This window comes from Myotis daubentonii, chromosome 14 (genome assembly GCF_963259705.1).
Source record: "Myotis daubentonii chromosome 14, mMyoDau2.1, whole genome shotgun sequence".
In the NCBI taxonomy this organism is placed as follows: Eukaryota; Metazoa; Chordata; class Mammalia; order Chiroptera; family Vespertilionidae; genus Myotis; species Myotis daubentonii.
The window spans coordinates 26313514-26328439 of NC_081853.1; the positions used below are offsets into that span (position 1 = coordinate 26313514).

Genomic DNA, 14926 nt, shown 5'->3' on the forward strand with positions numbered 1-14926 from the left:
CTTCCTCCTCAGGCCCCATGCAAACCAGCCACGTCACTGCTGACTATTCTGGGACCAGGTCAGGTTGGGAGGGACAGCCCTCCTTTAGGGATCTTTGAGGTTAAACAGTGGGTCACAAAAACAGTTGGGAGTCTTGGCCTCTGTGCTTCACTGTCCAGCCTTAAAATGGGGGTACTTAGCTTCCTTCTAGAACAGCAGTTCGCCAAGTGTGGTCCCAGAACCTCTGGGGTTCTGCCTCCCTTTTCCAGCTACATATCTGTGTGAGCCTGGATTTCCTTTTTTTTTTCTTCTTTTTTTAATTATTATTATTATTAGTTAAGGTATTACAAATGTGTCCTCATCCCCCCATTAACCCCCAACCTCCCCCCCCCACACACAAACTCATGCTCCCATCCCCCTGTTGTCCATGTCCATTGGTTTGGCTTATATACATGTATACAAGTCCTTCGGTTGATCTCTTCCCCTTACCCCCGCCCTCCCCTACTTTCCTTCTGGGGATTGATAGCCTGATCGCTGTTTCTCAGTCTTTGGGTCTGTCCCTTTTCATCAGTCTATGTTGTTCTCTATAATCCACAAATGAGTGAGATCATGTGGTATTTATCTTTCTCTGACTGGCTTATTTCACTTAGCATAATGTGAGCCTGGATTTTCATGAAGGGTGACCAAAACAACAGTTCCAACAGTCTGAATGCAGAAGCAACTAGGAGAATCCAGCTGTTTTCTATTAAACCAGACATTAATCATATTTGCACACAAAAAAAGCAAAACTAATGTCATTCTCACTACTTTTTTAAAAAACAGTTATTTTTCATTAAAAATGCTATTTGTGTTAACATACAATGGGTTATTATTGTTATTTTAAAATGTATTAAAAGATAGTGTGACTTTCTCATGTGGTAAACATTAATAGATATAACTCATAGAAACAAAAACTATTTGAGGTCCTCAATCATTTTTAAGAGTTCTGAGACCAAAAGGTTTTGAAAGCTACTGGTAAAGAGGTTGTAACAAAGATCATACAGAATCAGGGATGGAAAAGTTGTTCTTTCTCAGTGAAGAGCAATGGAAAAACGAGGCATCACTGTCACTGTACCATATTAACAATAATAATTGGGAGAAGCAGGTCAAGAACCCCAGGCTTTCTGGCCTGGCCCTCTGGATAGCCCCAAGCACACCAGGGGCCACATGGTCTTACTTCTTGATGTCCTATCCTGCAGAAGAGGCAGGCCCACCTTCAAAGCTCCTCGCTTGTCACCACTCTCCCTGTTGGCAGGCTCTTGAGTTTACACCTGCTCTACGTTTAAACAGCCACCTCCCTTTTCAACCTCATCTCTGCTTGGTCCTGGCCAAGCCCCACATCCTGATGTCTTGGTCTTGCTCAGCTTCCCTTTCCAGTTGCAGCTGTCCTCTCCACCTAGGGTCACCTGGGAACTCTAATCTCCATGCTGTAACCCTCAGCCTCTTGTCTCCGTAAGACAGTGGTGCTCAACCTTCCTAATGCCGCGTCCCTTTAATACAGTTCCTCATGTTGTGGTGACCCCCAATTTCATTGTTATAAATTGAACATAATTAAAGCATAGTGATTAATCACGAAAACAATATGTAATTATAGATGTGTTTTCTGATGGTCTTAGGCGACCCCTGTGAAAGGGTCGTTCGACCCCCAAAGGGGTCGTGACCCACAGGTTGAGAATCTCTGCCATAAGACTACCTTCTCAGATATCTACATCCACTCAATCCACCCTGGGCTTGTTCCCACTCAGAACTGTTCTGCCTCTAAAGTGATGAGCTCCTCAGTCCCTATCTTGGACCTCAGCTACCTAGCATCCCTACATCCTCTGCTGAACATGTCGCTTAGCTCATCAAGAGCTCCAGGCATCGACCCACTCTAATCCATCCTCTGCCATGGCAGACACCTTCTGTCGTCTCCTGCAGCCCCAAGTGGCTCCTGTAGCTCCTCAGCACTAGATGACACAAAGAACTTGTCATCTAGCATTATGCTGAGAGCCCATGCTCTGGGGCCAGAAAATCTGGTTCCAAATCCTGGGCTCTACCCCTTCCTCTACCTATGCCCTTGGACAAGTTGTTTCTCTTCTCTGAATCCCATCTATAGCACAGGGATAATAACAGTAATACCTACTTAGTAATGTAACAGCTCGCATTTATTGAACACTTAGTATGTGCTAAGTGTGGCTCTAAATTTTTTGTACGTATTATCTGAATCCTCCCAACACCCTATGAGGCAGGCACTACCATTATTATCTCCATTTTACAGATGAGGACGCTGAGGGACAAATAAGTCCTGCCCTTCGCTATACTTAATCTGAAGACCCTTCCAGCACTTCTCCTGCGCTCCTCATGCCCCAGGGAACCCTATTTTATTCCTAAGATCAGCCTGCTTTTTCCTACCTCCATGTCTTTTTGGCACATGCAAGTTCCTATGCCCAGAATCCCCTCCAGACTCAGTAAGTGTCTCTAGGTCACCCACTAAGACAAGGCAGGCACCCCATGTTCCCTATCTGTCAGCCTCCTCTGCTCTGCAGTTCATAAAAAAAAGAAAACAAGGAAAAAGAATCATCTCTAGAGAGAGGGAAGAGGCTGTTTCAAGCCTTGGGGAAATATTCTTAACGAGTCTTCATTGATTTGAGGGCCCCAATGAAGGGCGCATTGGAGGATTCTGAAGTCACACCTGGAAAAGGAAGAGCGCTAGGAAGCCTGACTCCAGGAGAACACTGTCTCCAACGTGCCTCTGGGCACCACTGTCAGGGCCATGATCCTTCCCCCTTGGAACTCAGATGGTGATTTCCAGCACAGCCTTCAAAGGCTAGAAAATTCAGATAGAGGAGCTCAGAGAAAGATGGCTCATTTTTTATCCTAGCTGTTACTTGTGCTCCCACAGGGGCAGAGAAGGGATGCGGATGGAGAAGATGAGGCAATGCGTGTTAGGACAAAGGGGGAAGAAGTGGGACCAAAGAGAGGCCCATCCCCTGGACCAAGGGGTCAGCTTCTAATTCATGTGGACACCTGCCTTATTCTGGTTATTGGCTAGTGTGAGTCTGGGTTTGGCCTAGATACTTTAAGAAAACTTCTAATTTTGGACAGAATCTTTGATTCTGTCTGCAATGTGCAATACATTACTAGAAGCATCAAGTTGTCTTGGCACGCCCTGAATGAGGCAACAGGAAGCCTGATTTCTGCTCCTGACTGCCTCTGACCTGCCAAATAACCCTGAGCAAAGTGATGGCCTCTCTATGAGCTTTAGTTTTCCTTCCTGTAAGTCAAAGCAATCTCCGGCATAACTGAGACTTTTTACCCATTGACTAGCCACCCCCAATTTCCCTCTCCCCTAGTGCCTGGCAAACACCATTCTGCTCTCTGCTCCTATAAATTTGACTGTTTTAGGTTCTTCATACTGGTGGAATCATGCAGCATTTGTCCTTCTGTGACTGCCTTACTTCACTTAACATAATGTCCTCCAGGTTCATCCATGTGACAAGATTCTCTTCCTTTCAAAGGCTAAATAATACTCTACTATATGTATACACCACATTTTATTTATCCACTTATCCATCAATGGACATTAAGAAGGTAGCTCTCGTGTTAAGTGTTCTTACCACAACAAAAGACAAAATAAAACAAAGTGATCTGCAAATGCCCATATTAGCTCTCTCACCTTCCAGAATCCCCAAGTGACCGTGATTGTGAATGGCAAGCTCGGACTGTTTGACAACAGGAAAAGGCCAGTGTGGGGCTTGCATGGCGAACTTTCAGCACCAGGGTTATATACTAGGTGTACACAGTGACTGCCACGAAGTCAGGAAGGAGAAAGCAAGGTTGAGTATGACCTTGGGGCCCAAATCATAAACAAGTGGGCGGAGGGGCACTGTGGCAGAGAGGAAAATCAGCCACAGAACAAGCTCTCCCAGTGCCAGGGCATTCTCACTGCCCCCATATCCGGCCCTTTGGCTCCTGACAGCTCCCAAGCCCTCCAAGACCTGGAACAAGTTGTGTGAGACATGTGGGTACGTGGACACCTCCCGAACCTTTGAGCCCCTATCCTTTCCTATCCCTTGTGCTCTGGGAGTTTGCCTCCCTCATCCTCCTCCACTCATGCTGCCCTGAAGTATCTCTTTGTGTGACTGTACTGAACATTGCACTCTCTGCATGGTTACTGGGCAGCCGGTGAGAAGCAGGGCTGGAGCGCAGCTTGGCCCCTCACTATGCCAAGTAAACCACACAGAACCAAATAAGTGTTTTCATTTTATTAAACTGTCTTGCATTTAAGTTTGTTTTCCTTACTTAAATGCAGGAGCTGAGTCTAATGTATTCATTTCTTTATTAGTTTATTCTAAGCTATTCACGGAATACTATTTTATGTGCCAGGCAGTAAGGACACAACTGTGAATAAGTCGGGCAAGGTCCCTGTCCTCCAGGGAGCTATTCTGACAGGGAGAGGCAAGTAATATGCAGAAAAATAAAGAACACAATCACAGTTTGAGGTAAGCATGAAGAAGAAAATAAACAGAAATCCCATTGCCAGACACAGCAGGTGAGCAGGGTAGGCCCTCTTAAGGAGGTGACATTAACTTAAGATCTATAGCCAACTGTGTAAAAGGCAGGAATAGTGTTTCAAGTAGAGAAAACTGCAAGTGCAAAGGCCCTGGGGTGAGTTTGAAGAACAGACAGACCTAAAAAAAAAAAAAAAAAAAAGAACAGATAGAACTCATTTTTATATCCTTCATGATATCTGCAAAAGGTCTACACATTTGTTGAATTTCATTTGATCCATGATTAACACAGGGCAACAGAAGATGAAATGGTTGGTGCCAACAACCAGAAGAGGAAACAAAGAGGAGAAGCAGGTCAGAGGTGGGGTGGGAAGATAACGAGTTCAGTTTGGGATGTGTGGAGTTCGAAGTGTCTGCAGGGCTCCCGAGAAGGGCTTAATAGGGCAGCTGGAAGCTAGAGTGTGGGGCTGCACAGCAGGGTCAGGCCAGAGAGTCACCTCTGGGAATGCCATCTAAGTAGGGCTGGCCACTGCCCTGGAATGGGCTGACTGAGCAATGGACACAAAATGAGAGGCAGGGCCAGAGCTCAGGCCTTGGAAAATAAATGTCTCATGTGGCAGCGTAGGGAGAGAACCAGGAGAGGATAGAGTCTGAGAAGCCAAAGGAAGAGGGAAGGCCATTGAGCTGAGTAAGACGGGGTCTGAGGTGGACAGTGTGGAGAGGGCCTGGTTTGTGGAGGTCAGGGGAGGTCATACGGAACAAATGACAACAATGAAGTGGAGAAGCATGGGGAAGGTTTGAATATGTTTGTGGGCTGAGGGAAGTCCTACAGAATTTCTTCCACCCACCTCCTCCTTCTTTGCTCCAGCCACACTGACCAAGTCTTCTTGCTCAAGAAGGTCATTCCCACCAGCCCACCTTTGCACAGCTGTTCTCTGTCAGGAACATTCTGTTCCTAGATCTTCTGATTGCTTTCTCCCTCACACTATATAGCTCCCTGCTCAGAGGTTTCCTCTTCATCAAGAAGGCATTCCCTTAGAAATTAGAGTCCTCATGCATTGCTGGTGGGAGTGCAGCTGCTGTGGAAATCGGTCTGGTGGCCCCTCAAAAAAATTAAACATTGCCCTAATCGGTTTGGCTCAGTGGATAGAGCGTCAGCCTGAGGACTCAAGGGTCCCAGGTTCAATTCCGGTCAAGGGCATGTACCTTGGTTGCGGGCACATCCCCAGTAGGGGGTGTGCAGGAGGCAGCTGATCGATGTTTCTCTCTCATCGATGTTTCTAACTCTCTATCCCTCTCCCTTCCTCTCTGTTAAAAAAAAAAAAAATTAAACATAGAATTACCATATGATCTAGCAATTACACTTCTGGATCTATATCCAAAAGAACCGAAAGCCGGGTCTCAAAGAGGTATCTGTACATGCATGTTCATAGCAGCATTATTCACAATAGCCAAGATGGGGAAGCAATTCAAGTGTCCATCAACCTATAAATGGATAAGCAAAATGCTGTCTATACATACAGTGCAATATTATTCAGCCTTAAAAAGGAAAAAAAATTCTGCCCAGCCGGTGTGTCTCAGTGGTTGAGTGTCGACCTATGAACCAGGAGGTCAAAGTTTGATTCCTGGTCAGGGCACATGCCTGGGTTGTGGGCTTGATCCCCAGTGTGGGGTGTCCAGGAGGCAGCTGATCAGTGATTCTCTCTCATCATTGATGTTTCTATCTCTCTCTTCATCTCTAAAATCAATAAAAATATATTTTTTTAAATTTTTTAAAAAAGGAAAAAAATTCTGACATATGCTAAACTATAGATCAGCGGTTCTCAACCTGTGGGTCGCGACCCCTTTGGCGGTCGAACGACCCTTTCACAGGGGTCGCCTAAGACCATCCTGCATATCAGATATTTACATTGTGATTCATAACAGTAGCAACATTACAGTTATGAGGTAGCAACGAAAATAATTTTACGGTTGGGTCACAACATGAGGAACTGTATTTAAAGGGCCAGAAGGTTGAGAACCACTGCTATAGATGAACCTTGAAGACACTATGGAAAGTGAAATAAGTCAATCACAAAGGACAAATACTGTATTATTCCACTTGTATGAGGTCCCTAGAGCAGTGAGACAGAAAGTAGAAGGGCGATCGATCGGCAGGGACTGGGTGGGGGTGGGGTGAGGAATGAGGAGTTAATGTTTATTGGGCACAGAGTTTCAGTTTGGGAAGATGAAAAAGTTCTGGAGACAGATGGTGCTGACAGTAGCACAAGTGTGAATGTACTTAATGCCACTGAACTATACACTTAAAAATGGTTATGCTGGTGGATTTTACATTATGTGTATTTTAACATAATTTTTTAAATGGGGGGAAAGGCCTACTCTAACCTCCCTAACTCCCCCCCCTCACCCCCCCCCCCCCCACCGTCCTCACCCCTGGTGCTCTGTCCTCCACCATCAAGATGTGTTTTGTTTGTCTGGTTACAGCACTTTCACCACCTGTGCCACCTCAGGAGTTTCTGGCTGACCGTTCCTCTTGTTTAGAATGTAAATGCCACCAGGACAGGGAGGTGCCTGGTCTGACTTGTGGCTGTTGTATGCTAAGCCCATAGAAGGGTGCCTGGCACATATTAGGTGCTCAGTGAGTACTTCGTAAATAAATAAATTTCTGTTGAAGAGGAGGGACAGGGAGAAACTGAGTGAGGATACAGAGAGAAGAGTTGCAGATGGGAGGGAATTCATGTTGGAAAGGGGACAAGGCTGTTGTCTGGGAAGGAGAGCAGGCTGCAGCCTGAGGAAGCTGATGCAAGTCTAGAACGGCCTCCCCGGGACCAGGGGAAGTAGCCTTTGCAGGGGGCCAATGTGCAGGACCTCACAGGTGGGTTCCGAGGCCTGTGGCACGGAGAAAGCACACGGGGACACTTGACCCAGGTTGGAGACTGGCCCGTGGGAATAACCAGGGCTCATGGGGACCCTTTAACTTAGGCAGATGGTCAGGGTGAGGCCAAAGGTACAAGGCCTAGGGGCGTGAGGTCTGCAAGGAGGCCTAGGCTAGGCTGACTAACCTCAGGTGCAGCCAGGGAGGAGAAGGCTTGCATAAATGGGGAGCCACGGAGGGCGTGATGGCAGGAGAGTCTGCTCCAGAGGCAGGCCACTAACTTCTGCCTGGGGTCAGGGGTGGACCTGTCAGGGAAACTCAATGACGAGGGGTCTCGGACTAGGGAGGGGCCGCCAACCCCTGGGCTGGTCTCGGGGGAGCTGGTATTTAGCTTGAAAAGTACCCATTAGTCTGAGAACTGGGCTCACTGTCAGGGAGGAGCAACAGGCCAGCCAGCCTTTGAATGTCTCCTTTCACAGCTAGATCTATTTTTAAGTCCTTCTCATTTTTCCTTTTTGCCCCCTCCTTCCTTCAACCCACACCCTTTGTACGTCTAGGAGTGGGAGAAAGAAAGAGGTCCCATGTGGGTGGACTAGCTGGGTTCAGCTTCCTATCCTGCTCCAACAACCTCTCCCCTCCTGACTTGGTCACCCCGAAACATCTAGGAAGGTGGGGTTCACCACCCTTTATTTTTACATAAACCATATCAAACTGTAAGAAGGGTGAAACTCACCCCTCCGCTCCCCCAACCTGACTCCTGAGGCAGGGGGAGGGGTGGGGAGCAATTCTATTGATCACTCACACCTTCTCTAGGCCTGTCCTGGAAGGTGACTGGAGATGGAAATCTGGGTCCCCTTTTCCCAACGATGTGATGAGGCACAGAGAGGAGAGGTCTCTGCCTTTTGGACAAATAGAATCTTCAGACGCCATGGGAGACAAAGACTAAGGAATAAATGCTCCTCCTCCCCACCTCCCACCCCACCAAGTGTCTACAGCAAAAAAGGAGCCGGGAAAGATTGCTCACTCTGGAAATCTCCCTTCACGCTTGCCCTGAGGCCTGGAAACTTGGGAGCTCTTCCACACTGAGTTCTCTGGAAGAGCCAGGAAGTGCTCTGGAACAGCCTCTTAGGGGTCAGCTTAGCGGCAGGTACAAGGACTGCTCTCTGACCCACTGATTCCCTTCTGGGATCTACCCTGGAGGAAATCTTGCACGTGCATCTAAGGAGGTGTATGAGTAGTGCACTGCAATGCTGTTGGTGATGCAAGCACATGAAAAACATGGTAAAGGTCCCTCAGCAGGGGGATGGTGAAATAAACCACAGCATAGACATAAAATGGAATACTACGCAGCACTAAAAAATAATTTAGAGGTCTATACACCAATATGGGAAAATATCTAAGAATTTTGTGTACAAACCCAACTACGTTACTCCAGGTTTCTTACAGTTTTAAATAATTTATGGAAAAATAACTCCACAAACAATACTACCCATTTCCCACTCATAATAAAGTATGTAGGTGGATTCAGGAGGAAAGTTCTGGAAGGATTCATGCCAAACTGTGTACTACAGTTACCTCCGTAAGGGCACAGGGACTGGGAAGGAGGATTCCAGGGGACTTTAACCTTCATCTGTAATGATTTCATATGCTACAGGGAGTTTCTAGTAGAGCACGCAACTTTTAAAGGTAATTTCGACTTTGGCACATGATGAAAACTTCACAAAGAAGGAGGAGAGGGTGGTAGGACAGAGAAGCTCAGCCTCGTTTGATAGATAAGAAGGCTGGGCTCCCAAGAGTGAACTGACCTGCCGTGAGGAATCGGACCCGCATTTCTCCCTCTTTGCTCAGAATGACAGGATGTTCCTGTCTTGACCCGGGCTCCCTATGTAGGCCCCACACCTGGCTGGCCACACTGGCCGGCCCCCAGCGGGATGTAGCAGAGGCCCCTGACTGAGGCAGGAGCTGCCTTAGTTCCATGACTTGGCACTGTGGCCGAGTCCCACGTGAACTGAGGCAGGTTGTTTCCCACCCGAAAGCTCTGACCTTTGTGTGTCCTTTTCCTGTGTGTCAGGCATTGTTGTCCGTTTCCATAGACGTATTTACTCTCATAACGATTCTAAGTAGTACTGTGATTGTATTCCCGATTTTGTAGGTGGGAAACTGAGGAACAGAGTGGTTAAGAAGTTGCTCAAATCACTCACCTAGCAAGAGGCAAAGCTGGGTGTGAACCTCTTGTTCTCTATGCTACCCTGCCTCTTATAAGCTTCTTATCCCTGGGGGTGTCCAAGGAGCAGCCTGGAGACCAGAAGGCTAGGATGCCGATCACCAGTGTCCAGGGCTCTAATGCCTCATGTCTTCACAGGGGTCCTGGGAGGCCAGACCCTCCCTTCTCCCACTTTCCCTCTGCCTCTGCCTCAGAAACAACAGGTCGTTATTATGCCCCTACCATGTGGCCGGCACTTTCCCATCTGTGTTCTTATTCAACCCACAGCCCAGCAGTTACTATTAATGCTCCCATTTTAGAGACAGAAGGCTGAGTTGCGTGACAGAAAGCGACTGGTCAACAGTAACACAGCTGGAGGGGAGATGAGGATGATTCCAGAAGAAGGTCTAACAGAGAACTCTGTGACTGTGGTAGGAAGCCGACACGAGGTGGGGGACCTTAGAGCACAGAAAGTCACATCAGTTCTTCAACTCTTCCAGACAGGGTACCCACATCCGATTCGGATCTCAGATTCAGACCACATTCCCAGGAACTACCATAATTTTTCTGCTCCCAGGTCCCATGACCTCAGGGATGCCCAGAAAAGGCAAATCCATCTCCAAACAGGCACAGGCATGCTAACTCAACGTTCCCCTTCCTTCTCCCCAAAAAGCCAGTGGTTCCTTTCTGGGAAACAGGGAGGGGTGGAGAGGTAAGAGAAGGCCCCCAGGACTGCAGCAAAAGACAAACGCTGGGCTTGGAGCCAGCCAGACCTGTTTTTGAATCCCGACCCCCTCAATCACTAGCAGTGTGGTCTTGGCAAACCACTTAAACTCTCCGAACCTCTGTGTCCTCAACTGTAAAACAGGGACGATGGTACTGACTTTGAAACTGTTACAGGGAATAAAAGAGATAACAAATGTGGAAGCGTTTGGTGCCAGGAAAGCACTCACTCTCTATCTAGAGGGGGAGAAGCAGGGACCAGAGTGAAAGGGGAAGGGGATGAGGGGCCAGGTGGGAAAGCCCCCTTCAGGGTTCCCCATAGCACTGGCTAGGTCACTTTATGAAAGCACTGTATGGAGAGATAAATGAAGTTTTAAAAGAAATCAAGGGTATAAAAACAAAATGAAAGACATAACCAGTTATAAAATGCTGGGTGAGGGCCAGGCACTCCTGCTGAGTGCTTCCACACGAACAGTCTTTCATCAGTGTGACACACCTAGCCTAGGATGGGAAGGAGATGACAAAGTGTGGAAGACAGACACAGGACAAGGTGCCTACAGGAGGTCTGTCAGATAGGAGGCAGTGTTCCCCTGCCTTCCCAGCTACTCCTCACAGGCAGACAGGAGAGGGGCCCAGAAGGAGTGGAGAGAATTTCAAGCATCTAACCCTTCCTAGCCTGTCCCCTTATAGCAGGGGTGTCCCTGTGGTCTCAATTCCTGGCTCTCATCACCCTGAGATATTTCCCTGGTAACACTGAATAGCAGCTGTGTGACCCTCAGCAAGTTCTTTACCTCTCTGTTTCTTCAAATGTCAAATATGGACAGAAATTCTCTGTTTCCAGAAAGGGAGTGTGGAAGGAATGAGATGATGTCAGTGGATGGGAGTGAAACGGCTCACCATGAGCACCCAATAGTGAGCACATATATTGTGGATTCAAACAACTGAGGATCAAAAATATTCTTTAAAAAAAAATCACAGAAAGTTCCAAAAAGCAAAACTTGAATTTGCCACACTCTGAGCACTATGCTGAAGGCACATGAATAAAATGATACACAGGCACACCCTGCTGTAGCCTCTACGCAAAGACAGGTCATAGAAGGGACTTGAGTAGCCGTGGATTATGGTATCTGTGGGGGTTCTGGAACCAATCCCAAGGGTACTGCAGGACAACTGCAATTACCACCATGTACCAATGTTCCATAGGAAGGTCTGGGTCGAAGTGACTATCTGCCTCCAAACAAAGGGCTAGGCAGCCCTTCTCTCAGCCCCACCTCCTCGTGCACCACTGCAGGGTATGGAGAAAGCAACTGTCTTTCCAGATTTCTGGACACAGTTAAGGAAACTCATTCATTGCCTTTAACTCATCTCACCCTCATGTTCCCCACTTTGCAGATGAGAAAACTATGGTCCAGGGGCCCATGTCATTAGACTCCAGGCCTGTCTTGATTCATTCAGGAAGCTTTATTCTAGTTCATCCACAAAGGTTCTGGGAAGCCCAAACTTCCTCAGACCCACGAGGTATCAGCAGGAGCAGTCGCCCTTGCATCACCAACACAGGACCCCGTGTTTGCCATGTGTCTTAATGCTGCAGCCCCAGCTGCTCTGTGATTCAGCCTCTGTATCCAGCGTGGGCCTGGCTGTTTGCCAACAGCTCCCTCCACATCAAAAGGGGATGGAGTGGGTCCTTTGCCACCCTCTCTCCACCTTCACATCTCTGATCCCTCACATCCCATGGGCTCCTTACCCTGGGTGGGGCACCCTACCTTGTTGGTGAGGCCGGTGTCTCTTGGAGCACTGTCCTCCTCCTCCGAGCTTCCCTGCTCTTCATCCGATGTGAGGTCCTCCTTGGGGGCTGCTGCTGAGATGGGACAGACCTTGTAGGGTTCTGTGTAGGCACTGGGGTCAGAGCAGAGGAGAGAAAAGGTTAGAGCTCTGTGTCCAGCAAAGACAAAGTGAATAGGCCAGGGGCCCAATTAATGCTATAAGCCAATAACAAGTGCTCTGTGTGCAGAGAGCTCTGTGCCCTCATGGAGACTCAGAAGTGAGTAACATGCAGACACAAACCTTCCTACCTGCCCCCATTCTAGTCATGCTGGCCTCCTTTTAGTTCGTTGAACATACCAAACTCTGCCTCAGTGCCTTTACACATGCTGTCTAAGACAGATCCTTTTCCTGTTAGATACAAGGCAGGCTGTGATGCTAAAGGAAGGTAGAAATAATTACTATGAGGACAAGAGATATCCAATATGATTGATCTGGTGGTCTAAACTGGCTGATCAGACAACAGGGTCAGTCCACAGGTGGCCATGTTCCCTGAGCTTAAGAAGAAATGCAAGGATGTGGTAGACAAAGTGTGGGATACACATGCCGGCCCCTAATCCCAGCTTGCCATCAGCTAGGTCATGGACAAGACACATCTCAGGGTATTCGTTTCTATCTGGTCTTCTTGGGGATAATTCCCATCTCACGTTCTTGGCAGATGCTATGAGGATCAATGCTTAGAAAGCATATACAGTTGACCCTTGAACAACACAGGGGTTAGGGGTGCCAATCACCTACGCAGTCGAGAATCCGAGTATAACTTAAGATGGCCCTCTATATACATGGTTTCTAACTGGATAGAAAGTACAGTTGAGCCCTGACAGGTTTGGCTCAGTGGATAGAGCGTCGGCCTGTGGACTGAAAGGTCCCAGGTTCAATTCCGGTCAAGGGCATGTACCTTGGTTACGGGCACATTCCCCAGTAGTGGGTGTGCAGGTGGCAGCTGATCGATGTTTCTCTCTCATTGATGTTTCTAACTCTCTATCCCTCTCCCTTCCTCTCTTTAAGAAATCAATAAAATATTTTTTTTTAAAAAAAAGAAAGTACAGTTGACCCTTCAACAAACGTGTTTAAGTGTAGTATAAACCCACGCTGTTCAAGGGTCAGCTCTACAGGTATGATAACAATCTCATATCTATACTGCTATGGCTACTATGTAGGCATTCCATTAATTAATTCATAGATGCATTCAATAAATATTTATGATTGCCTGCTTTATGTCAAGCACAGAGCTAGACAACCAGTAAAACACAAGTGACTAAAGCAGATATGGTCCCTGTTCTCAAAAAGGAACAACTAAATGTATGATCATAAATTGTAATAAGTAAAGGATGGGAAGGAGGTGCTTTCTTCTTTATTTTATTTTTTAAAAATATTTTATTGATTTTTTTACAGAGAGGAAGGGAGAGGGATAGAGAGTTAGAAACATCGATGAGAGAGAAACAACGATCAGCTGCCTCCTGCACACCCCCTACTGGGGGCGTGCCCGCAACCAAGGTACATTCTGGCCCTTGACCAGAATCGAACCTAGGACCCTTCAGTCCGCAGGCCAACGCTCTATCCGCTGAGCCAAAGGCGGAAGGAGGTGCTTTCACAGAGAATAACCAAGTGGAACTGTTTAGATAGTTCAGGGAGGGCCTCTCTGAGTGTGAGACCAGGAGGAGAAGGAGCCAGCTTTCTGATAACACGAGGACGTATTCCAGGCGGGGAAGGCAGCTATGGAAAGGCACTGAGGCAGCAAAGAGCTTGGCATGTGACAGAGACCAACCTGGAGAAGAATTCTCCCTTCTCGACTTCCAAGCCATCCCCACAGAGGAGGCTCTGGCCCCATAATATCCTCCTTGACCTGATCCCTGTTCCTGGCCTCCCTCTCCACACAGCAGAGTAATTGTTCTACAGTAGAGATCGGGCCATACCCCTCTCATGCTCAAAAATCTTCAATGACTCCCTCCCGCCTTTGGCAATGTGGTCCCAGACTTCTCACAAGGCTTCTCTTCATACTCAAAATCCAGGCATCTAGTCTTATTAACACGTTAAGCGCCCAGCCTATTTTGTCTTCCGGACGGAAAGTATAGCGTCAGTCACCGGTGACTGGGCGTTTAATGTGTTAACTTTTTATCACACACTTATTCCTGCCCTCTGGGAATGCCAGCATGAGATGCTGGGATGATGGAGGGAGGGATGGATGGATGGATGGATGGGAGGAGAGAAGAGAGCATCCACTTGCTGGACTGGAGAGGCCGGACTCTAGCCCAGGAGCACTGCATCCACCTCCGGTCCTGGTCCGGGCAGGGGAGCCCGGCTAGGGGAGGCGACATCACAAGAGGAGAAACTGAGCCTCAGGCGACATCTGAACTCGGGGCCCATTGTAGGGGGATCATGGATGCCTGTCTCCACAACACTTTGAAACCCAAGAAACAAGAGCAGGATGAGCATCCCCTAGTCCACATGGGGGCCATGAGGCCAGAGAGCTCAAGGATAAGGTGGCCTGTGATGGTGGGGCCTGCTCCTGCCTAGGCGTCTGCTGACATAATGTATGTGTGGAGGGCACTTGTAACTGTGCACTTGCGTGCAGAGGCCAAAACTCAGTCCCGGCCCCGGCTGAGCCTTGACCCTGAACTCTAGGCTGAGCCAAGATCTACTTTACTATCCAACTGGCTACTCCGCTGGTTAGACCTTTCTTTCTTTCTTTCTTTCTTTCTTTCTTTCTTTCTTTCTTTCTTTCTTTCTTTCTTTCTTTCTTTCTTTCTTTCTTTCTTTCTTTCTCTCTTTCTCTCTTTTCTTTTTTTTAACATT

The 14926-nt window shown here is 47.7% G+C and overlaps 1 protein-coding gene across 6 annotated transcripts in view; it reads right to left on the minus strand.

Annotated features, from left to right (window-relative positions):
* Window positions 1-14926, minus strand: part of FGD5 (FYVE, RhoGEF and PH domain containing 5) — a 115905-nt gene that overhangs the window by 55489 nt on the left and 45490 nt on the right. For all 6 annotated transcript variants that reach the window (XM_059663681.1, XM_059663678.1, XM_059663676.1 and 3 more), the window contains exon 3: window positions 12073-12205. In XM_059663681.1, coding sequence (XP_059519664.1) covers window positions 12073-12205 — 133 coding nt within the window. The remainder of the gene's footprint in view (window positions 1-12072; window positions 12206-14926) is intronic.